Here is a 26,253-nt window from a genome sequence, read left to right on the forward strand (position 1 = left end):
CTTACAAGATTTTTAATTTTATCATGAAAGTTCAATATTATTAAAATACTTACGATATATGGTGATACTTCATAATATATAGCATCAACTTCAGTTGATTTTGAATCAGCCATGTTGTCATATGATAACAGTGTAGCTATCAATAAATTGTATCACATGATAGAAAAGTATGGCAGACGATAAATCAAGTTTATTAAAAGGAAAACAGAATGACCTGGAACAGGGAATTTATTATGAACAATCGCCTGCAACCGTAAGCTTTATTCAACGATTGTTAATATTTTCCCAATCTTTTCAGAAATGTTTATTGATAAAGCCTTAAATAAAGTTTTTATATACGAGTAAGTTTACATGTAAGTACATCAGTATGAACGACAGCGTTTTACAGGTTGTATGACCACTGTGTTACAGGTGTAATATTATTTACCTTGTTGATTGGGATATTCATGTACTGTGTCTGTATATAAACAATTGTCCCAGTTGATAGCTAAAAATTAATTCAACAATGCCAAGTACCTTGCAAGAGAAAGATTTCTACGAAAAGTAAATGGGTGTGAGGGTAGCATGATTGAAAAAGTTATTCTTTACATTACATGTGTGAGATAAAATATAAATCATTTTTTAAGCCAATTGGCTAATCGGATGAAACAGTTTTAAACAATCGACGGAACAAAAAAAGGAATCGACTCATCAGATTAAACAATTACGTGTATTTTCCAATTAACAGAAAGAAGACATACACTGAAATACAAAATGAGGCATTTGCATAGGAAATAAGAAGATATAGGATAACAAACTAACTTTGATTTTACGAAAACTGAAAATTGAGATTTTAATTTCATAATCATATCACAATCGCAGAAACGTCCCATGAAATCTTTCAAAATAAATGGAATTGATCTTGTACTTTTGCAGCATTTTTTTCAACTCAGAACACCATAATCATAAGCACAAGAGAACAATAGCATTTAATTATAAATTTTGATATTTTCAGAGATGTATGCAGGGTTACTTCGTTGCTCTCGTCGTTTTAATGGTCATAGTAAGTATAAAAATTTCTTACCACCAACTTCAGTTGCCTCTCATATTGTTTAAAACCTACGATATTAAATTGTTAGAGAATAATTTAAGATTTTTCGCTACAGTTTAATTCAAAATTGGCTTGTCACTTATACAAAAATCAAATCGATCTCAGACTCTTTCTATCGAAGAACCCCCAAACTTTTCGTAGTCCTCTGACTTTTCCCTTTATTCTGTGACACTCGGAACTCGAAAGTTACCCGCTAGGTGTCGTTTTTGGATCACTTCCGTAATTTCTGCTTTGACATTTCCAAATTTTCACGTTTGACGCTGAATACTCGGATAATTGGGGAATTTCTGGGCAATTAAATGGCACGATTAAAGACAAAAATATCTACCGAAACAAGATATCATGACACATTTTGGTGACATGTAGTAGGTATATGATACTTTATGCCCGATATTCAAGAGGGGTACGATGTAAACAACCGAAGTGACCTACCTTCTCTATTTTATAATACCAGGTTATGACTTTTTAAGTAAATTGTTAAATATATGTTATTTTTTTGGATTTTTCATATGGAATACGTTGTAAATAAGTACTAGAAACATAATTCATGACAAAAAAAGAAAAAAAATACTTTGCCCAGGAGTGTATATAAAGGGAGGGGGGGTCCTGTCCACAAGTACCTGTGGACGCTCCGGCCCTTGATCCACCTTTGAATTGCATGTTTATGATAACCTGTCTTCAAAACATTGCTGTCAACATTCAGCATAATAAATGTATAACCTAAATTATACCCAATAAAGCTGCATGATAATTTTCAACAGAACGTAAAAAAAAAGATTTTTTTCTTGAACAGTCAAGTTAATATCATGTCCATTATGAAGGAGACGCTCGTGTTTAATATTAGAGGTACATGTTTAAATGTAAATTAATCCTGAACCATACCAACATTTGTCATTAATACTATTTTTCACTGTTATATATTGATTGAAAATTTTTCATAATAATTATTTTATTATGGAAGACTCAAGAATTTTGTTGTGATTGCTCATTATGACGTCATGTTTTTCAATGTATTGCGTCATTTACATGTAATGTCCCTTGATAGCGAGCGCAGCGAGGCGGCGCGAAGCGCCGCTCGCGTAGCGAGCTCAATAGACTAACGTGTACGAACAGAGGAAATTCAGGTTGAAATCTGCACATTGTTCCAAGAAATTTTTATGAGTCCACGTGAAAAAATTCCAAACTCCCAATAATCCTTTGCGGTGCATAGCAACATGGTGGCTTAAACATAGCAACAACTTACTTGAAAGAAATTACAAACAACGATTTAATGCAATCTTCATGCCATAAAAATATCGTTTGCGTCCTAAGTCAACAGAACTTTTTATCTGACGTCATACTTTCGTCACTTTAACGGTTCGGGTATTTCCGATTTTGTCGGAAACTTCCGAGAAGTTCGGAATCTCGATCCCGATGCTTGGGAAGTGATTTCTTTTTATTGTTTTCTTTTTTCTTTCTTTTTCTTGAATGATAGGCAGTACATGTGTAGGTTTATGATAGTACGTAACTGCGCTCGACCCAATGGTCACACCGTAAAACATATTAAACTGCTCCGGAGAAATATTTATGTGGTTTTCATAACATTCAGATTTAAACAAGAAATATCTGTAAAATTATATAGATTACATAATCGCGCGCGCAGCGAGGCGGCGCGAAGCGCCGCTCGCGTAGCGAGCTCAATAGACTAACGTGTACGAGCAGAGGAAATTCAGGTTGAAATCTGCACATTGTTTCAAGAAATTTTTATGAAGTCCACGTGAAAAAATTCCAAACTCCCAATAATCCTTTGCGGTGCATAACAACATGTTGGCTTAAACATAGCAACAACTTACTTGAAAAAAAATTACAAACAACGATTTTAATGCAATGTCCATGCCATAAAAATATTGTTTGCGTCCTAAGTCAACAGAACTTTTTATCTGACGTCATACTTTCGTCACTTTAACGTTCGGGTATTTCCGATTTTGTCGGAAACTTCCGAGAAGTTCGGAATCTCGATCCCGATGCTTGGGAAGTGATTGATTGTTTTTTTTTTTCTTTCTTTTTCTTGAATGATAGGCACTACATGTGAAGGTTTATGATAGTGCGTAACTACGCTCGCCCCAACGGTCACACCGTAAAACATAGGGTTCAAAAATTTAAACAATACATTTCTTTAAGATTCAAACTTAAACAATACATTTCTTTGAAAGTATAGATTTTATTATGGAGGGAAAGTCACATCTATCCAAAAACGAAATATTTTCAACTACCATTTTTCTTAAAAACGGACGTGGCCGCACTTTTGTACAGTCATTTTTTCTCTTGCATATTAGTAATCAAAGTATACTTGTTCTTTCTGCAAAGTTTCGCATACGTACTCGGATGAGGCCATATCGAAATCTAGACTAAAAGAGGAGGAAAACGTCCAAAATAGGTGAATTCCGGAAATTGACTGATATTTAGCGATATTTAATTAAACAGGTAAATAAAGAAAACAACTAGGTTTAAAATTAAACGAATATTGTAATTCCTTCTTTTTAACTATTGTTTACAATATATATAATTTACAAAGTACATGTGTATATCTATTTGCTTTGAATTTGACCTTTAAATCTTTATCTCTTATAATGCATTTGATATTGACATTTAAAAAATCCAAATATCAGTCATATTAAATGTGTGAATGCAGTAATTAGCAACAAAAATAATTACACAATCGTCGCTCCCTTTCATATATATAGAACCATATATTACGTAATCAATATTCTACTTTTATGGGTTTTTTTTCAATTCGATATCTGAGATAAGGCCTTATTTCATTATTTTTTAGGATTACATGCATTTAATTATAAAAATGTGTAAATACTACATATAATACAATATTTCATTTGCTTCTTTATGGAGTCATTAGTTATAGGCGTCGGAAGCAAATTGAAAGTGCGGGGGGGGGGGGGGCTAAACCAACCATAAAAGGTTAATTCTAATTTTCAATAAGATATTATGTCTATCTTTGCAAAAAAGGAAGGGGGGCTACCCCCCCCCCCCGTCCCCTCCGGTTCCACGCCTATGACACAAATACACACACACATAAAAATGTAACATGTATTTCCAAGTTAAGAACGAAACCAAAGTCGAATTATTATTTATTATTTTGAGCCTGAGCTGAAGAGATTTTTAGGATCTGAATTTTATTCGTAGACCACAGGCGCGACATTTTTAACCTTTCTCTTCATAAATAAAAAAAACCCTACAATGAAGCGCATCGAAGAGGTAAAATTTTCCGTTTGGATGGAACGTTTTGAGTTATCTTTGAACACCGCCCATTTCTTTAGAAAGGAAAAATCGGTCAAATGATTCAATCGAATACCTGTAGAACAGGTTCCATAAATATAATAGCCAATCAAAATGAGGGTCTACATAAACACCGAGTAAGCACGTGTTCGACTGATACATGCATTATGCTAACTCCAATAAACATGATAAAATCATAATTATGTACAAATTCGTTTCAATGCGAGTTTTACAGAAGCGGGGACTCTATATGTAGCTCTTTCTTAATAAAAATCTTCATTTCAGTGTAAATCATGTTGTTTGTTCCGGAAAGTGGGGTGTCCTACAACATTACGACGAATATTTCTTTCTTATAATGGGCGTGTCGTTATGTTATAATTGACGTTCAAAACATGAATCAGAACGTTTCATCCAAATGGAAAATTTTACCACTTCAGTGCGCTTCATTGTATACTATAATTATAGTAGAGGAATTTTAGCCGGGCTTATTGCTCAAAGAGCAATTGCCGGCTTATGTGATCTGTTCAAGGCAGGATGTTAACCCAATAGTCGCCATTTTAAAGTTACGTGCAAAAATATAGTTCTTACTCTCAACAGCTTTTGAGATAATACAAACGCTAAATAAAGCAACAAAAATAAAACGAAGTTTTATCTATATAAAATAAACATTTGTAGTAATGACTTTGAAAACTTCATAAGTCAAAGAACATAGTTCATTAGCGTAAGGATTTTTGATAATCAGTGTTACCGTAATTCTCTACACATACGAGGTAAAGCAGGAGAGGGAACCAGACTGGCTTGTTTGTTTACATTCAGCTGCGGTACCAGATTAATTCTGATTCTGACAAAATCGGACCTTGGTATTAGGATTGCAAAACTCACTGTCAGTGTCTTATCATTTATATTGATAGTTTTAAAATAATTTTTTCATCAGAATATAAACGTGATTCATGTAAGAAATCCATTCTACTCTGTAAATGAGCCCGGCTCCCAGTACTTCTGAGTACTAGTACTTTGATTTTATTCATGAAGAGAAAGAGTTAAAAACGTCAAGCGCCTGTGTCGTAGACTGTCGTTGTCGTCGCCTATTAAATTTTCACAAATTCATCTCTTAAGGACCACGTTTTATAAATTTCATAATCGAGAAATTACATACAATGAAGCGCACTGAAGTGGTAAAATTTTCCGTTCGAATGGAACGTTTTGAGCTATCTTTAGAACGTTTATTGCCATCTTGTATAATTGTATAATCCATCTACGTGCCATACGTAATTTGGACCTTTGTTAGTGTACAATCTTCGTCTTAGTCTGTTTCTTTTTCTCAAACACACTCCCTCGGGATCTTGTATCTTCTTGAGAAACGGCAATTCCTGCCATAATAGCTTTACAGTTCAACCAGCCGTATCCATGCAATTGACCACGTACATGACTCAAGTTTCCTCAATGAAAAGAGCTACATCCCCTATGTCGGATATGTTCTAACGTCTGAACAGTCCCAACTTAACTGTTGTCATTTTCAACATTCGTTTACTAACAAAGACTCTGTGAGTTTGCGAAAGGATCTATGCAACCCCCCCCCCCCCCCCAAAAAAAAAATGAAACCCATCTTGAAATATCCCTTGATCAATTTTCCATCGTGTCATTCATTGAAAGTATGCGTGGATACGTTGTCCTACTTGTGCAAAGTTTTCTACTGCGCTTCTTCTACGTGTAATAACAAGAAATAAAAATTGTGCAAACAATTTTTAAATCGTACAAACGATTTTCTAAATCGTACAAACGATTTTTTAAAACTTTCTCTACATTGTCAATATGGCACGAATACGCCGTCCTAAGTTTTTAAAAAGTAACATCGCTAGATTTTTTCTTTTATATATTATGAATCATTGACTATTAAAAACGTCAGAAAACAGAATATGGTAACCAGTAATTACGATCTTCTGGATGTAAGAGAGGAAGGGGGTACAACACTTTCGGGCCCTGGTTTCGCGATTTGTTTCTGTATGAGCAATTTCCACAGCGGCCATAAAACCAATCACCGACTAGTTCACATTGTGAGTTCAGGCCAATATTGACAATCGTTAAGGCTTAACTTGTGCTAACCATGAATTTTTCAAAGTAAATTAATAACACAAGAGGTCCATGGGTCACAATGCGTTCTCAAAAACACACTTCACTTGTGTATTTTGCTTTGCGCTAGTGCGTTTTTAAGAACGCATTAGCGCGTTGTTACTTCACTCTAGTGCGTTGTCACTTTCCTGACACGCTGTAACATTTTTGAGAATGGCCCTACCGGGACACCTAATGATAAGTCGGAAATTAGTGTTTTAATACATGTGTATATATATATATATATATATATATATATATAAGCTTCTGAAGATTGAAAATGAAAGCGCTAAAGCTTAACTGCGGATTTTTGTGTTTTCTTTTTACTTTTTTTAATATTGTTGTCCGATTACTGAGACATTGTTTAAATTTTGGATATATATATGTATATATATATATATATATATATATATATATATATATATATACAAAAAAAACAGCTTCTCCATATTTTAGCTAACTCTAACCCAAATTTTTATCACAGTGAAGTGATATCAAGGAAATGTAGTATTGTATGCCCAAAAAAAATTGAAAGTAAAAGAAAGTTTGCATTAAAAAAAGTTTGCCACTACCCCCCCCCCCCCCCCCCGACTTTCAAAAAAACGATGCTACATACCTGTGCATAATTACGTCATACTGTGAATATCTGTGATCTTGACAACATTTTTTTTTGTCCCAGAAAGGTACAGTTCTCTACCTAAATTTGTTCCTGCGAAACCCAGTTTCCTTCAGCTACTTTCTGTGTTTAATGTTGTAGATCAGCATCATACTTAGCATGGTCCGAGGGACAGAGCTTGGAACCTATGGCGGCGGACATTTCATGCTTGGCATAACTCTTATAGGGTTCGTGGTTCTGGAAATATTCATGGTAAGAGTCTCTAAAAAATTATTAACATTTTTCATACACCCCCCCCCCCCGTAATATCTTTACGTCTGTTGACAAAAATGATGTATAGAGTACAACTCGGTATCCGTATCACACCCTATATTTGCAAGACAGTGAGACACCACCATCAGGCCAGGGGTGGAACCATATTGATCAAAGACTGATACTATGTGGGGTGTGGCCTAGATAGAATGTTCTATCCTTAAAATGATGAATGTCATAAGGACCCGTGGTGAGGGCTTGTCAAGAGACAAGTTCGTCGAAATTGAATTCTTTTTATGCAACAATTTTCATTTCATGCATATACTCAGTGTGACTCAGATTTCTTTTTGGACTTAGAAACGGTTTGATAAAAAGTTTATATTTGTACCCAGTAAAGCATTTTTAAAACTTACATATCTAATTAAATATATCGGACTTACTTACTATTTAAAATTGCAAATACCAGTGTTTGTGGATCTAGTTATTGTAAGAAATATTTTCTTGCGCTTCTTTTTGCATTGTAGATAGTTTTTATTCGGAGAGGCGATTTACCGAAAGAGAAGACATGGTTTCTGTACTTTGTTGGGGGATGTGTTATACTTGAAGCAATATTTACAGACATCCTATTGTATCAATGAAAACTTTTTTATTCAAAAAGAAAAAAATGTGACTAAATTATTCCCGATCTTTTTCATGAAAAGTTAAAATCAACTGTAATTAATGAGTTAGCACAATTATTTCCTACTAAATATGCATATTGTTTTGTTTTTATTTCGTTTTCCTATCACATAATGTCGTTTGTTTGTTTGTTTGTTTGTTCGTTTTTTATGGAATGCCAAATGATATCCAGTGTACATAAAGAGTTATATTTCTTTGTTTTTGTTTTCGAAAATGTTAAATTTCAAATTATTTTTATGTAGAAAGCAATTTTAATTATCAAAAAATAATGCTATAGTTTGAGACATTGATGGGAAATTCACAATTTAGTTACCATATTCCAAATACTCGTATGAATTAGATGTGACAAAAGGTAAAACATAGCTTAAGGCACAGGGACCAGTAATGTACAATGTTTAATTTTATTAATCAAACATAGTACTGGCATAACTTAAAATCAAAGTACTCAGAAGTACAGAGAGCCGGGCTCATTTACAGAGTAGAATGGATTTCTTACATGAATCACGTTTATATTCTGATGAAAAAATTATTTTAAAACTATCAATATAAATGGTAAGACACTGACAGTGAGTTTTGCAATCCTAATACCACGGTCCGATTTTGTCAGAATCAGATTTAATCTGGTACCGCAGCTGAATGTAAACAAACAGGCCAGTCTGGTTCCCTCTCCTGCTTTACCTCGTATGTGTAGAGAACTACGGTAACACTGATTATCAAAAATCCTTACGCTAATGAACTATGTTCTTTGACTTATGAAGTTTTCAAAGTCATTACTACAAATGTTTATTTTATATAGATAAAACTTCGTTTTATTTTTGTTGCTTTATTTAGCGTTTGTATTATCTCAGAAGCGGTTGAGAGTAAGAACTATATTTTTGCACGTAACTTTAAAATGGCGACTATGGGGTTGACATCCTGTCTTGAACAGGATGACATAAGCCGGCAATCGCTCTTTGAGCAATAAGCCCGGCTAAAAATAGTACTGACATAACGTAAAATCAAACATAATATCGACATAACGTAAAATCAAACATAGTACTGGCATAAAGTAAAATCAAACATAGTACTGGCATAACGTAAAATCAAAAATAGTACTGGCATAAGGTAAAATCAAACATAGTACCGACATAACGTAAAATCAAACATAGTCGTAGTATCCTCATAACGTAAAATCAATATAAAATACATGGTTACTGTCTTGAAATATAAGCGATATTTGGGCGAGGGTAAGAAAACATGATAGAGGGCGAGGCTTGCCGAGCCCTCTTACGTTTTCGACCCGAGCCCAAATATCGCTTATATTTCAAAACAGTTAACATGTATTTTGTTTATCCTGCAACAAAATTTTACATTTGAACGTCCAAAACTATTTTCGACAGATTTAGGCACATCACTGCAGTTGAAACTATGACGGCATGGCGTAAACATTGCAGTATATGTGACGTCACAATGCTTTTAGAACGTCGGAATACATGCACGAGGCTTTATTAGGGCAGTGACCGGATAAAGCTTTGGTTTATAAACATGGTACTGGCATAACGTAAAATCAAACACAGTACTGCCATAATATAAAATCAAACATAGTACTGCCATAATATAAAATCAAACATACTAGTAGTACTGCCATAATGTAAAATCAAACATAGTTCTGGCATAACGTAAAATCAAACATAGCACTGGCATGATATAAAATAAAACATAGTCTTGGCATAACATAAAATCAAACATGGTACTGGCATAACGTAAAATCAAACATAATACTGGCATAATGTAAAATCAAACATAGTACTGGCATGACGTAAAATCAAACATAGTACTGGCATAACGTAAAATCGAACATAATACTGGCATAACGTAAAATCGAACATAATACTGGCATAACGTAAAATCACAGGGGTCGGTAACATACTGTATTTATTTTACGGAATCACTATATGTATTCAAAAAGAGAAAGGGAAACAACGTCAGCCCGAATTTACAAAGGGTCGATCTCGGAAATATTTCGTATTTCATAGAAAAAACAATGCAGCCAATTAAATTATAACTAGAATCATACTACAATAAATATGCTTTAATAAAACAGAAACCTCATTCGTTTATAAAGCGTTTACTAACTTGATATCCAGTTATGCTAGTCGATGTACCTTAAGTCGTCCACTAAAACGAGGTAAAATTCGTACATTTTCTCCAGTTTTGAAGGCTTTCCGGAGATGGAAAAACAAAAACTAAATTTCCAGCGTTCACGGACTTCATCTTTTTCTTTTGTTAATTGCAGTTAAAACGTACAACCTCTCCGATTTGAATAAATACGGTGGCCTTTTTTCGTTCACGACAAGGCCCGAGCCTACAATAGACGACATTTAGGAAAAACCCATGATAGGTAAAAGGCGGAGCGTGATTGGTCAGAACTGTTTTAGAAAAGTACTATTGACCAATCACATCTCGCGTTAAATCTTGGATGCAAAGTTTAGCGAATTTAGTGGACGACTCAAACTACCTCACTTGCAAAACAGTATATCGGATTTGCAAAACACGACTTATACGATTCTTAAATGACCGTGATGATATTTTTATTAAAGAGTGATTATTGCTGAATGATCCCAACGGTGCTTGTGGACAGGAACCCCCCCCCCCCCCAATATAGATACCCGGGCCAGATAGACTTTTTTCCACATAAATCATACATGGATGACACATTTGTGATTTAATCTATCCTATCAATTCAGAAAATTTACTTAAACTTACATTTTATAAAAATTTCTACCCCACTCTATATATAAACATGTATAGAATGTATATAAGGTAGATTTTATAAAACGTTTGATTTAGGTAATTTTTCGATTTGTTGGTATATGTCTTATCACAAATATGTCAATGAAAGATTATTTTTAAGAAAAAAGTCGAAAAAGCCCAGGGGTCTATATCGAAGGGGGGGGGGGTGCCCTGTCCTCAAGCACTTTACAAAATGTTTGAGGACCTAGGCGCGGTGCGAATCCAGAATTTTTCTTCCTGGGGGTGGGGTAGGGGTCCACCCCAGTCAATAAGAAATGTAACGCAGAACTTTCTTTACAAGCAATAAAAGGGGTAATCCTTTTGTAAACAAAAAAAAAACTAATTCGCGGGGGTTGGTGGGGACGCTGACTTCTCTTAAATTTTATGACTTTTCATACCTAATTAACACGGATCTACGGTTTCTTGGGGACTCCGCGCTTCCTTGGGGGGGGGGGGGGTCCAATGGCGCTTTTAGTTGGTTTACTATATACATTACCTTTAATAACTCTGCAGATTTCGGGCCTTATCTGCTCAGAGCACGAAGAGGACTAAGTAAGTAATATTCCGCCGCCCCCCTGCCCCCCCCCCCCAACCCTCACCCAACCCTCTCTAGATCTGGGCAAATGACCACAATATTTAAAGAAAGACGGTAAGACATTGATTACCCTTGATATGTTCATTTAAATATATATGATCCATTTTTTTACCATGGTTTTAATTTTTCCTTATCATTTGTATTACATGCGTGCATTTATATATTTTTTTTTACTTACATTTTCTACTGAGTAGCATATACTTGTAATGCTGACCATGTTTCAACTCCATTATATTACTGTACATGTGCATATGTCTTTAATGCCGATATCTGTCCACTAAATTAATTAAGCGTTAAGACTAAAAACGATGAAAAACACAAAGAGAAGTGTTTCACGTGGTGTGCGATATATAGATCTACAAATGGACGTTCATGTATTTACACACTAATAGTGCTGCAATTACATTAAAGAAAAGAAATTACAAGGAATGAAAACAAGGAATTCCCTGTTTCTAGTAAGAATGTCACGATTGTCCTATAATTTATAAATGAATATATAACAGCGTATAAATGGATCATAGCCTATTGCATGCCAGCATCATGGGCGTATCGTATTTTTCTGCAAACTACTATATAAAGCAAGACTCTGTAGACCTTTTACTGGGAGAGCTTAAACGCTATTCAACATCGATGTATCTATTATAAAAATTTCATCCCGTTTAAATGGTAACAACAACAGAGGGGGATCAGGAGGGATTAGTCGGACGGGCCTGGGATCGGAGTGACACAGATAGCTTCGGCGATAGAGGAACGCCTGTAATCCCCTTAATTCCCCCTCACTCCTCTCACCTCACATTGAAATTGAACTGATGCGAAATCAGGTGTGTTAGATCCAAAATCTCCACATCATGGCCAAACTGACTTTGCTGACGAAATTTTCATTGCTTCTGCATTCTGTGATCGGTGCCACTCTTAGAGATAATTTACATGGACTGAGTTCCCCGCACGTTTCACTCCTTTCGTCTACTAGACCTTTCCCTTTAAATGAACATTTGGAGGGAGCAATGCCATCACTAGGAAACGCCAACAAATTTATGCTGACATTTTACCAGAATTTGGTGGACGGACATTCCCTGTCTAAAGCTGCTCAATCCAACATTGACATCAAAGGGGAGGTCAACACAATACGAAGTATAGCACCACAAGGTCAGTGTCATGTGATAAAATTCAATATCAAATATTTTGTCTCTCTGTACTCTATTAAATGAAAAGGACCTGGTAGTCTCTTCAATTCTAAAAAAAAATCTTTTATGATGCTTATAAAAATCTAGTTTGATGAAATGATGTGTATCGGGCATAATTTTACGAGTGGAGTAACCCAGTGTATTTCCATCTGGGACCAGTGCACGTCTCTCTCAGTCAGTAAATGGTAATTTATTTGTTTTGGCCTCTTCTTAAAGCAATATGAGCTGAGAATTTTATTTTGCTGTTAAAATGTGCGGTTACGATAAATTTATATGTAATTTAAACCTTTATAATGAGTTAGACTAAAAGAGAGTATTAAATTGTTTCAGAAAAATGATTTCTGTGCAGTGTAATGTATAGTATCATATAATATAATAAATTAATATTGTACATGACGACAATGTTATGATGTATTTTTGCTTCAATTATAAGCGCATAAATAGTGATTCCATCGCAAATATGAACGGCAATAGTTTATAAATGTTCTTATTTTCTACTATTTAAATAGTTAATTACATTTTAAAAAAAACTTTCCGACATCGAAGTTGCAACTCATTTTGCTTTTAAATGATGTTAGACTGAATATGGGCATCCAGATCACTTTCACAGAATTTTAAATTAAATGATATGAAATTCTTGTTTTTTTTACCACATTCAAATTGTATATATATGTAAAGAATGGAAAGAAGTTTAGAATAATCATGTCTTGCCAATGGATGTAGAATTAGCCTGCTCATTTGCCAAATTTTCAATTTAATCTAAAAATTAGTAGGCATATTACGGGTTCTTTCAAAAAATGAATAAAGGAATTCTTTTTCAAAAACCGAAACAAATACAAAACGACAAAACTTTTCATAATTTTAAGATTTTTTTTTATAAATATACGAACAGATAAAAAAAAAAAAAACACGCCTCTGGTTCCCTTTTTAACAACTTGTTTAAGAAATGTCTTACAAACTTTTCACACGAAAATAATGTTTTATGTTTTCAGAGGTTAATAAATGAAAATAGATAACTTTTGTGTCTCTAAATTGAGAAGATGTTATATTTTATTTTTACAAAAAGAATCTCTCTAAAAAAAATTCAGTCAAACATCTTACTTATTTTTGGTTAATCTTTTTCATTCTCTTCTTTCACATTCTTTTTATTCAGATACACCGTTTAAATTGTTTTAAATACTTATTTAAGGCAAACCACCAAGGAAAATAAATGAATAAACATATGATCAAAATCAAAGTGACAGAAGAAACATGTGATTGAATGATCAGTCCAATTAAAACAGCGAGTTTGTGGATTCGTAAAATTCAACAAATATACATTGTAGAGTCAGTTTCCAATTTTCTCATGTCCAATATTAATTACTTCCTTCTTTTAACAGTTTTTAAAGGATTTAAATTCAACATTGAAATCTAATTCAAAATTAAAAAAAAATCCCACACCGGTGTAACTCAGGCGATCTTTAATTAAAAATTGTTTGGCTTCCCTTTCCCGAACGACTGATTAAAAATGGCCTGACTAAAAAAAAAATGTTTTGTTTTGTTTTTTACATTCCAGGACACGAGTAAATTTTTTGCAAAAAGATTTTTCCATCTACCGATCCATTAATTTAACCCCGAGTCGGAATAGGGGGAGCATACAATAATTCAAAGATTGCCTCATTGGTATATTTTTCTTTTGCCCAAGAAACATTTTCCTTGGGTTTTCACTTTTTTAAAAAGATATAATCGTTAAAATGAAAAAAAAAATATACACGGGGTTTGTTAAGAAAAAAAAAGATCGTACACTGTAAAAGAAGAAAATATCAGAAATAGATAATAAATGTTTAGAAAAATTTTCTTGCCCACATTTCAAAATATAGTCAATATAGTTCATGCTCATATAAAAAATATTGATATTTGATTAAAAAAGAATTATCTCTAGTAATTTTAGGATTATGTTTTAATGCATATAATATACTAAGGATTACTAATTAAATAGAAAAACTATTTTAAAATAATATGTCAACTGCCAAATACTTTTATGAGTTATTAAAGCGTCTACCATTTGATAATTTTCGCACGTATTTCAGACATTAGGAGCGACAGCTCATTTACTTTCTATTAATCCGCTTATTTCTGTATCAGTATACTCAGAGTGGGCTAATCAGTCGTCTCGTAATCTTTGACCTGTCCACTCGCCGCCTTATTGCTTTCATTGTCATCAATCCGGCCTTAAATCGTGCGATTGTATATACAATGTGCGATTGTATATACAATCTAAATCTTATACCTCTAAATTGTAATCTTATTAATCTATGTCAAAGCCACCGTACGTAAACTTCCGGGCTCGTATTACAATACACAGTCTTAGCAATCTTTTGTAGGACTTCATAAATGTCACGTGCCTTTTTTTTCAATAAAATAATTAACTTGAGTCTGTTTTTATGAGAGTCATGGCAAGTAATTTGTAATGATAGATAAAGAGTATATGGATACTGATCAATAAGAATTGTTACTTGCGTTACACACGCATCCATTCACTTACATGTACAGCCAAGCGACCCACCTACCCCACACCCATCCCACACCCACCCCACAGTTGTACATAATCCTCTCTAACCTAGTCATGCTAGTTACAAATGGATAGGTATAAAATGTCTTCTTTAAAATTTAATTTTACATTTTTAATTTCCCGTTGGAGAATACTTTTATACAATTCTAAGTAAATAGTTATTTCGAATATGTTTTCCAGTATTGTTATCAAATATTTTAATTCATTTTAATTCATCTTTATTCAACAAATTATCAAAATCTTGTGTGCTTTTGACTGATAATTCATGGTTTATTGAAATTGATAAGTCGATACACACGTACTAGTACAGTATATGAACCTGTGAATAAGTTCCGAGTTTTAACCGATGACAAGTGCTAAGTTGTTTACACCTACATCTTTTATGTAATCCTTGCTGCAGTGAATAAAAACGTTAATGTTGATTTTCAATATGTTGTAACTGATAATAAAGAATGGCCTATAAATGAACAGTGGTTTTTCTTAACTGACGCAAATCGTAGCATTCATAGCTTTAAGCTAAGACAACCCGTAATTGGCGACTTCAACATAGGTAGTTCAAGTTACATGTAAGTAGCTGTAAATTTAGTTATAGACCAAGTGCTGCCTTACTTATTCAAAAATAACGACAATTATGGAAAGGTAGAGTAAAACCTTTTATTGACGTGTTTATCCTATCTAAAAGATGAATGACCATCTGTTATTAAATGCAAAACAACTTTTGATTCATCCATAGTCGAGACCTGGTAGTTGGACTTGTTTATGGACAGTCTGGTATTGCTGGTTTATTTTTTCGTCATTTTAACCCTATTTATGGGGTTTCCATTTTTTTTTTTAATTACATTGATTTGTTGTAAAAGTTATTATCGGCCGCAGCAGCGGCCGATCTATTGGTGGTTGTGTTAGAAAGTGCATATGGGGAAATGAGATGTTATTTTTTTATTAGTTCAGTAAAATAATTCTTAAAGATAACATGAACAAAATCATGAGTAAAATATTTTAAAAACTTGCTTTAAACTAAGTTTTAATCGCTGTTATCATGTTTCAATTACATTATCATTTCGCATCCGATAATTGATAATTCATGCTTAAATAAAAAGAGTTAACAATAGATACTCCCCATCTTGGGAGTGTGTAAGATACGAAAGGCAATCGTCATGATTTTCCGGATAAAAACGACGTGATAAAAGTGCATGGTGAATAAAAATTGAAAAAAATTCAACAAGTAAAAATTGATTTGGATATGCTACACCTACGAATGACACAAGAATTATTTTTCTACATTTTGCACCGCGCCGTGCACATGGTGCAGCATAACCTACTCTGCAGAAATCATAGGCATTATCACGACAAAGATCTAGGGTATCAGCACGTTGTTCACCTTGAGAGCCCTACATCATCATTTTGATGACAATAATTTCTTATCATTAATCATTGACGTTATGGCATCGATGAATCCAATTCATAAGCAAATGCAGTAAAATTTTTATTATTTTTTTTTTTAAAAAATATCTTTTTACAAGTATTTAAGGAATGAAGCTTATTTCAACTTATGTTATCCGATATAACATAACTTGGGGCAGTTTACGCTTTATAAACCGCGAAGCGGTTTATAAGAAAGCGTAAACTGCCCCAAGTTTTGTTATATCGGATAACATAGGTTGAAATTAGCTTCATTCCTTATAATTTAATTTGAGTGTAGACAATGAGACAATATTTCCTCCGGAAAAAGGCTTCAAATTGAGCAATATTTTAAAAGTAACGTCAAGCGGAGTAATACGTTTTTGACGTAACTCATTGTGACGTAGGCAAGTTATGGAACGCCGTCACTGCCTTATAGCAGAACACAACAATTGCATTGTGTCAACCTTACATTACATTATGTCAACTCTTTATGACATTATCCCACAATACTATTGCATTATGTCAACCTTCCATTATATTATGTCAACTCTTTATGACATTAGCCCACAGTACTATTGCATTATGTCAACCTTCCATTATATTATGTCAACTCTTTATGACATTAGCCCACACTACTATTGCATTGTGTCAACTTTTCATTACATATTGTTAACTCTTCATGACAATTACACACATTACTATTGCGTTATATCAAATTTCAATTACATTATGTTTAGTCTTTATGGCATTAACTTGCACTTTAATTACATTGCGCCAATCTTCCATTGCATTATATCAGCTCTTTATGACATTAAGTCAAAACAATTTTACGTGGTGTAAAAATGTTTTTATATATTTTCAACTCATTATTACATTATGTGCACTCTCTACTATTTGGTCTAAGTAGTTCAATACATGATGTGAATTTATCTTTAACTCAATATCAAGTCGTTATAATACGATGTCAGAATTTCATTACATGATCTGAAAAAAATGTCACATGTGGTCAATTCTTTTACTACTTTATGCCCTCAATATGCTACATGACGACGTGAATCAATTTCATGATGTGAATTTGCCCTTACTTTTTGACAAATCGTTATTACGTTATGTCATTGTGTCTTTACATTGTGTCAAAAATGCTAAGCCTCTTGTCAGCATACATGTATCTTAGGCTATTTCATCTCATATCAGATGTGAAAAGCTCATGTCATACTGTGCGCACTCTTCTACATTATGTCGATTCACTATTACGTTATGCGAACACGGGTATCCTCGGCCTTTATATGAGCATAACGTATTTTCCGCATTCCGAAAGCACTAAAAATGGCGGGAGAGAAAACTGTCATAAAATAAATTCTCAGCGATTTGGGAATTGCATCTTTAAATGAAAACATTAAGCGAAAAATGATTGACAATCTTGAAACGTGCAAAGCCTTAACACTGCGACTGTGAATTAAAGCCACGCGTCGAAATTCAATGGCGTTTACTTTTATCTGATAATTAAATAAATCAAATATGAGTCGTGCAGCATTTTTTTTTCTTTTGAATTGCTTTTATAACGCACGTGCACTTGCGGGTTGGGGAGGGGGGGGGGGCAGAAATCCCGCCCTACCATCTTTAGTCACCAAAATATACATGAAATTAATAAATTTATTAGTTTTACGTTGTAGGTCATTGCATTACTTTCACATTAAGTTTAGCTGAATTAAATTGAAAACTTTTTCTATATAAAACTATAAAGCCTGCCGGAGAGTTTTTCCGCTTTCCCCCTTTGGTCACCAACTCTATACCGTCCCCCTTCTTTTTTCAAGATTCCCATATGCGCCACAAATATGTGCCCATGCATGCTCAATTGATTTAGATGAGGGACTGGTAGATTTTTGTAACAGAATTCTGGTCTTGGAATGGTTGAAAAAATTACAGTAACTAATTCTGTGACATAGCATTTATTTGAAAAAGGATGTCAGCCAGAAAAAAAAATTATTTACCCGAAAAAACTTGACAAGCCAAAAAAATTTGTCTAAGCCCGAAAATCCTATTTCGGAGAGGGGGTACGACTTCGATCAGTCCTATATTTTTTCAGTTATACTACATTACCCCTAGTGGACTATACTTCAACAATAACTGGGGGTGGGGGCTGTACTTTCAATGAACATTACATTTTCTAAAATAAGGTTATGTCTGGGAAAAGAGGGGGGGCTGATATTATGTGTCTATAATTCGTCCTACTCAATCGGGACCCCCCCCCCCTCTTACCAGTCATTAAAACACGGTCGTCAACATTCATCATACTAGATATGCAGCTTTCAGATAATGTAAATGTATTTTCACATCAGGTAATGAACTTTTGGAATCAACATGATAAAGAGTTAACACAATATAAGGATATTTTTTAAATCACATATGATAAGAAAGAGTTGACATAACGTAATTATATATCCACATCTCGGAATGGAGTTTTGACATAATGTAATAAAGTGTTGATATAATATAAAGATATGTTCACATTATGTTATACACTTTTTACACCACGTAATAAAGCACTGACATAAAGGTAAGATGTGTTCACCTCACATCATGATGCTCTCGCCGTAAAATAAAGATAAATCCATATCACGTAATAATGCTTTGATATAATAGACATATACATTCTCAAAAAGGAATGGACTTTTGACTTCATGTAATGATAAGTTTAATTATAAAACACAATTTACTTGACGTAATGCAATTTTGACCTCACATATTAAAGAAATGAAATAATATAAACAAACATTCATTTCACGTAATAAAGATTTAACACAATGTAAACATATTTTCACTTCACATAATGAACTTCCGACTTCAAGTTATAAAGTGCTGACATAATGGAAGAATGTGTTTACTTCATGTAATGCAGCATTGACATGATGTAAAGATATTTTTACATCACCCCATAAAAAATTGATATAACGTAAAAATATGTTCACATCACGTAATGATAGATTGACATAATGAATGCATAGATTTATGCTATAAGGCAGTGATGGCGTTCCATACAAGTTATGTTATACAAAATGTTATATGTTCCTCTGAATGATTCAGCCAATGACATATTGAATAAACCATGGTCATAACCGAGTATATGGCAGCTCTGTTAAAAAATACATCTTGTTTAGAATGTATAGATGCTTGCTTCGAAATTCTTTGGATGACTCATGAAGTTCTTTCTTCTTTAGATGATGTTTTCAATATCCGGGCACTTCCACCAACCGATGATGTGCACCACGTGGAACTTCGGTTTAATACTCACACATTTCGCAGGAGATGGTTGAAAATAGAAATAAAGCGTATGAATAAAACCATTCGAACATTTCAGTGCAGTGCATCTAATAGTTACGATATCACAGCCTTCGTTCGACCTTGGATATCAAAAATCGAGAAAGACTTGCATGTAGAGGTGAAACAAAATAAAGTCTCAAGAGATGATAGTATATTACTGATATTTTCAAATGACAGAACACAGTTGAACAAACTATCAAAAATCAGTAATGTTTCTGAGGAGATAACTGATGAACACCATTCACGAAACAAAAGAGCAGCCCGTCGACGGAGGAGGGACTGCCACTTGTCCAACATGCGTATAAGCTTTTCAAACCTTGGCTGGGGACAATATATTATTTTTCCAAAGACTTACAACGCAAGGGTGTGTAAAGGAATTTGTTCCACCAGTGTGACGCAGCAAAGAGCAGTAACAAACCATGCAATGATGCAGAGTCTAATGCGACAATCGGCAAAAGGAAACTTTCCGCTACCGTGCTGTGTACCAAAGACTTTAAGTCCATTAAGCATTCTTTATTTTGAAGATGACCAGATTCTTGTTAAACACCATAAGAACATGGTGGCTGAGGAGTGCGGATGCGAGTGAAATGAGAAGGCAGGGGAACATATGGTTACTCATTTGTTGGTGCATGGAAACTCTACAACGAGGCAGTATTTTGCAGAATGGGTTTTTGATGAATTTTTATTCTACTTATACTCAATGAGGAGCTCTTTTAGAAAAATAAGGAGCTCATATATTGTTAATTTATTTATAGTCTATGTTGTTATCAGTCGTTGTTAAATTTGACAGAAAAAATAAAGTATGCAAAAACCGACGAATAAATTGTTTTTGAACATATTTTATTGAATAAATCAGAAGATCTGGAAACCTTAATTTAATTTAATTTTTTTTTTTGCCTGACTAGGCACCTATAACCTGGAAGCCCCTCCCCTCCTTATCCAAACATTTATAATGAGTTCATTTCTCACAGTACCTCTACACTGTTTTTTACTGACGACGGCAGATTTTGATCAGAATATACTGTTGAAAATTAATGTCCATTCTTCATTGAAAGGCTGGTTATCTCCTCTCACTCTGAGTTATCGTACAGTGATATCGGGGTGTTGTGGTAATGTTCGAATTATCGTACAGTGATATCGGGGTGTTGTGGTAATGTTCGAATTATCGTACAGTGATATCGAGGTGTTATGGTAATGTTCGAATTATCGTACAGTGATATCGAGGTATTGTGGTAATGTTCGAATTATCGTACAGTGAAATCGAGGTGTTGTTATGTTCGAATTATCGTACAGTGAAATCGAGGTGTTGTTATGTTCGAATTGCGTACAGTGATATCGTGGTGTTGTGGTAATGTTCGAATTATCGTAAAGTGAAATCGATGTGTTGTGGTAATGTTCGAATTATCGTACAGTGATATCGAGGTGATGTGGTAATGTTCGAGTTATCGTACAGTGAAATCAAGGTGTTATAGTAATGTTCGAATAAAATTGGGTTGTAAAAGCGGATGAAAAATATGATATATACTAGTATTTAGCTTTGAATTTTAAAATCTTCAAAGATACAAAAGCTCTCCACCCCCTTCCGCCTTCTACTTTCAGTCATGTGATCGAATACAATAACACTAATTATATATGGCCTGGACGGACGATAGTAAAGTAAATAGAATACATCTTTTTTAATCTTGTAAAAGCGAATCAGTAATCTTTCGCACTCATTTTTCTGGGTATTATTTTTATTTAAAAAGTTAAGAACTACGGTCGGCAAAGGCGCGAAGACAATCAACTTAAAAAAATGAAGATTTAATACTTTGACCCCCAGTATTATATGTCTTACTATTAATTTTTAGAGATATCATAATGTTTGCATGGTCATCTAAAAACGCCAACTCTACGTTTTCTCATCAAAAAAAAAAAAAAAAAACAGCATGTCGTTTTTTACCAGTATAACACATTCGTTCGCCATATGAGCCCGCCCTTGACAGAATTACCTAGATTTTGGATATTGTTAGAAATATTTCAGGTACCATGGTGATAAGTTACTACATGTAGATCAAAGACGAGGGTACGTGTACTAATCGATCTAAGTCCATTGTTAGTACATCTTAACCTCGTTGACTATACATTTACTGTGTTTCAGAGGCTGCTAGTAAAGCGGTGATGTAGAGCAAAATTTTCCTTATGTTATTTATAAAAGAGCTATATAATGGTTGTTACATGTACAAGGGGGAAACTGTTCAGTGTTTGCATTTGAAAATCGTACAGCTGCTAGCTGAAATAAACATGCTGGAGCCACATTAAATCAAATTAAGAAATATTCTTCCAAATTTTTGTGTGCAGAACAAGTATCGAAAATTCTATGAATGATACAACACGCAAAACAACTGTATAAAAATTTTCATTCAGTGAAATTTCAAAGCCAAAATCCAGAAGTTTCATATTCACATGTTACTTATGTTACTTTTTTATTTTTAGATGAGATTTTGCTTGTGTGGGTGAGTGAAAATGTCGGTCTATGCTGAATAGAGAACTTCTAAAATACTAGAAACGACATTTGTGAAACATAAAAGCCTTAGCACCAATTGTTCAAAAGTTTATATACAAGGTTCAAAAGTAGGTCGAACCTAAGCACCTGTGACCAACGTTCAAAAGTAGGTCAAATTCCAAAATCAGGATCAAAATTTTTTTTACCCAAGATATTTTCTGAGAAGAAAACATAAGTAAAGTATGAAAGCCCTGGCACCAACTGTTCAAAAGTTATAGCCAACTTTAAAATTTGGTAAAACTTAACCATAGTGGAAGAAAAACTTCGTCGAAAATTTTTAAACGCATGGAATGAAGATCTCCAAAACGTCCCAAAACTTAGAACTTACCGAGCCGTTGTAAAGACGAATAATGACCCCCATCGAATAATGACCGGGGGGTCATTTTTCAACGACAAAAATTGACCCCCACCCGTAGAAAACATTTTTTGTAGAAAAAAAGTCCTAGGGGGTCATTATTTTATATGTTAGTCCTTTAAAATAATGACCCCCATTGAAAAATGACCCCCTTTAAAGTGATACAAATTATACGCTCTATGATATCTTTTTTACAGAGAAACTAATTTTATGCATTTTCTGTAACCAGAAAAATACAAAAAGTCGTATGAAATAATTAAGAGATTCACGTAGTCTTTCAATACTAAAATTGTGTTTGAAAAGAGATTCTTTAATTGTCAAGTAAATAATTTTTTTTTTAATATTCCTCCTATTAATGGTTGCTTAAAGAATGATATTCCACTTGTTTTGAGAAATCAAACCATGCAAAAATCAGGTTTAAATACTCTTTTATAGGAAAAATAAAATTTTCCGTCATTTCAACTTTTAGCTTGTTTAAGTTTGGCAAATCCTATTTGACAATGAAAGAGGAGGAAATTTTTATCCCCCCCCCCCCAAAAAAAGAACATTACGTTAAATCAAAACAAAAAAAATAATAATAAATGAAAAGCAAAAATATAAATAAAACTCTATACCTTTCAATAATTCTGAAAGAGGCTCTAGATAAAATATTGAAATGAAGTTAAGCCTTCACACAAGTACTATCATATCATAATTTACTTCGCCATGATTAAAGCATTAGTTAGAGGGGAAAAGGTATATATTTTAATCACTTTTTGTAATCATTTGGCTTTGTTCTTCATCATATTAAAGATTGAAAATATTGTGACAAAGACTTCTAAAAAATATTTACAAATGTAGGGTGCATAATTTACTAAAAGTAATAGAGTTCATTTGACTATTTTTTTTTTAATAGTGGACTTATCTTTTATGCTAATTGAATAAAAAAGAAATTATTCTTGATAAAATATTCAGTTAACAAAGTTTATAAACGACGATGTTTGAAGAAGTATTTTTGTGATTTTTCATACTCCCTTTATGACAAGTACCCCTAAAAATATTTGAAATGTGAAGTCGCAGTATGTAAATACCATACCAAGTTTCACAGCTTGTTCTAGATTAAAAAACAAGGAAACATATCATGATATTTTAACTGATTGATAAGCAAGTACTAATTTATCATTTTGAAAAGTTTGAAAATCTTGTGACAAAGACTTTTCCGACATAGGTTCTACCTTAATTCTTGATTTACTCCACCCTTTTACTCAGTTCTGAGTATATTTTTCAGAGAATTTAATATGAAAATCAGAACAAACATTTTTATTGTTGTAACGTCTTCTTTATAATGTATCATAATATGAAAAGTTAATTGAAGACCATTTCTTTTTATGTCCCCGTAATCGAAGATTCGGGGGTATATAGTTTTATCGTGTCCGTCTGTATGTCAATCTGTCTATCTGGTGGTTTGTTTGTCCGCAAAACCTTAACCTTGACCATAATTTTTCATTTATTGGAGCTATGACTTTCATATTTAATATGTGTATTCCTTGTGACAAGACCTTACTTTGGGTACTACCAAATTTGACCTTTTGACCTTTACCTTGGAGTTTGTCCCATTTTACACAAAAATGCCAAATTTTTACTTTGGCCATAACTTTCAAACGGTAGATACTAGTACTCTCATACTTCAGATATGTAGTTTTTTTGGCATTACCTTTTATTGGATACTAAAAACTTTGACCTTTTGACCTTGACCTTGGAGATTTCCGTACTTATGATTTTTTTACCTTGGTCATAACTTTTGAACGGAAAGGGGTAGGGTATTCATACTTCACATATGTAATCCTTGTTACATTAAACATTTTCTTAAGAAACCATCAACTTTGACCTTTGAGTTTGACCTACCTTTCAAAAACTTATCCTTAGCCATTACTTTTGAACAAGTGGTGCTAGGGCTTTCCTATTTTGCAGTTGTATTTCTTCTGAGAAGACCCTACTTTGGGTATCAATATATTTAAATTGCATTTAAGAAAAGATTAATCTTCACTATGTTGCCATACAGGGGCATAGCTGTTTCACAAACACATCTTTTTATATATGAGGATTTGCGGATAAGAGATGGATACCTCAAAGCGTAACAGACGGACGGACGGACATCCCGATCACTATATACCCTCCCGCTTTTCAAGCGGAGGATATAATAATATATATAATACTGCTGATTTTTTTCTGTCAGTTCGATGATTTCCACCATCAAAAAACAATGTTTACCTAACCCTTAAGGCTTGATAAATCTTTTACTCCTTTAGATTCTGAATCATTGCATTGACCTTAAAATATAGCTATAATTGTATAATGTTATGAGATCAACATATCATCAGTTTATTCCCAATAAGCTCAGGTGAGCATTTTGGCCAATATGCTTCTTTATTAAATTTTTTTTTTACCCCCTAAAATTTTTAGCATTAATCTACAGGGGGTCATTTTTCTACGGGGGTCATTTTTCTTCACGTGGGTTCTGCAAACTTTTAGGGTGATGAAGCTTTTTCTACGGGCAAAAGGGTCATTTTTCTACGTCGAATAATGACCGGGGGTCATTTTTCGCTGTCGAAAAATGACCCCCGGTCATTATTCGATGGGGGTCATTATTCGTCTTTACACCGTAAAATCTGATTTTCAAACCGAGAAATATGTAACAATGGATATCCCAAAGTGTCATCGTTCTATACTTGCTCTATTTAGATGCGGTGTGTCACGTATAAGAATAGAAACAGGACTGTATAAGGGGGAGGCTTTATCAGACAGACTCTGTACTCTATGTTCTTCAAATAGTGCAGAAGTTGAATGCCACTTTTTGCTTCATTGTACATCATATTCAAATCTTAGAGCAATCTTTTTTACCAGTATTGGATTTAACCCAACTTCATTTGATATCAAAATGTCAGATTTAGACAAATCCAAATTTCTTTTAGTAAATTTCCCAAGACAGATCGGAAAATTCATATATTCAGCATATACTTACAAACAGTCTATTATTATTTATAATAAACGCAATGCGTAATATCTTTGTACCCTTAATGAATGTTATATTGTTAAAAGTGACATATAGGCCCGATGGGCCGGGTGTTTAAATTCCTATTATATGTATATTTGCTGACAGTTGTTGTAGTTGTACATAACGCATGTCACTATAATGAACCATTTACTTACTTACTTATATCGGTACCAAAAGAAAATAGTGAAGAAAAGTATACTCTAGCTGATATCTCACCTTAGTAATTGTTATTTTATACAAACATATCTTAAGTAACTTGACTGGTTCTATTGAAATAAGAACACGTCAATATAGACATTGTGCACTGCGGACACAGGCGTTTGACGTTTTTAACCTTTAAGGAGGCTGGGGGGTCAACAAATTAATCACAAATTAACCACCAGATTTAACTTATTTTTTTAGATACGGTAACTTAAGCTGTCTACTGTCATTTCACAAAGAGAAAATTCATACATTTTAGTTTTAGAATTTGATCATTTT

At 33.6% G+C, this 26,253-nt stretch overlaps 2 protein-coding genes across 3 annotated transcripts; both read left to right on the plus strand.

Moving 5' to 3' along the window:
* The first annotated feature begins 162 nt into the window (after positions 1-162).
* Positions 163-8,258, plus strand: LOC134275130 (uncharacterized). Of its 2 annotated transcripts, none has more exons than XM_062757371.1 (3): positions 163-253; positions 7,230-7,340; positions 7,865-8,258. In XM_062757371.1, exons 1-3 carry the CDS (start codon positions 170-172, stop codon positions 7,976-7,978), a joined length of 309 nt encoding a protein of 102 aa, XP_062613355.1. In that variant the 5' UTR covers positions 163-169; the 3' UTR covers positions 7,979-8,258. The 2 variants fall into 2 exon arrangements, 1 of the variants encoding a protein (XP_062613355.1); XR_009993766.1 differs by lacking the exon at positions 163-253 and adding an exon at positions 1,008-1,042 and having other exon boundaries at positions 7,865-8,255.
* Positions 8,259-11,950: 3,692 nt separating this feature from the next.
* On the plus strand, positions 11,951-20,622 carry LOC134275129 (nodal-like). Its single transcript, XM_062757369.1, has 2 exons — positions 11,951-12,531; positions 19,740-20,622. The coding sequence occupies exons 1-2, from the start codon at positions 12,234-12,236 to the stop codon at positions 20,426-20,428; spliced, it is 987 nt and encodes a 328-aa protein (XP_062613353.1). The 5' UTR covers positions 11,951-12,233; the 3' UTR covers positions 20,429-20,622.
* Positions 20,623-26,253: the final 5,631 nt, after the last annotated feature.

Source organism: Saccostrea cucullata, unplaced genomic scaffold (assembly GCF_032062105.1).
Source record: "Saccostrea cucullata isolate Sc308-1 unplaced genomic scaffold, CSIRO_AGI_Scuc_v1 ctg7304, whole genome shotgun sequence".
In the NCBI taxonomy this organism is placed as follows: domain Eukaryota; kingdom Metazoa; phylum Mollusca; class Bivalvia; order Ostreida; family Ostreidae; genus Saccostrea; species Saccostrea cuccullata.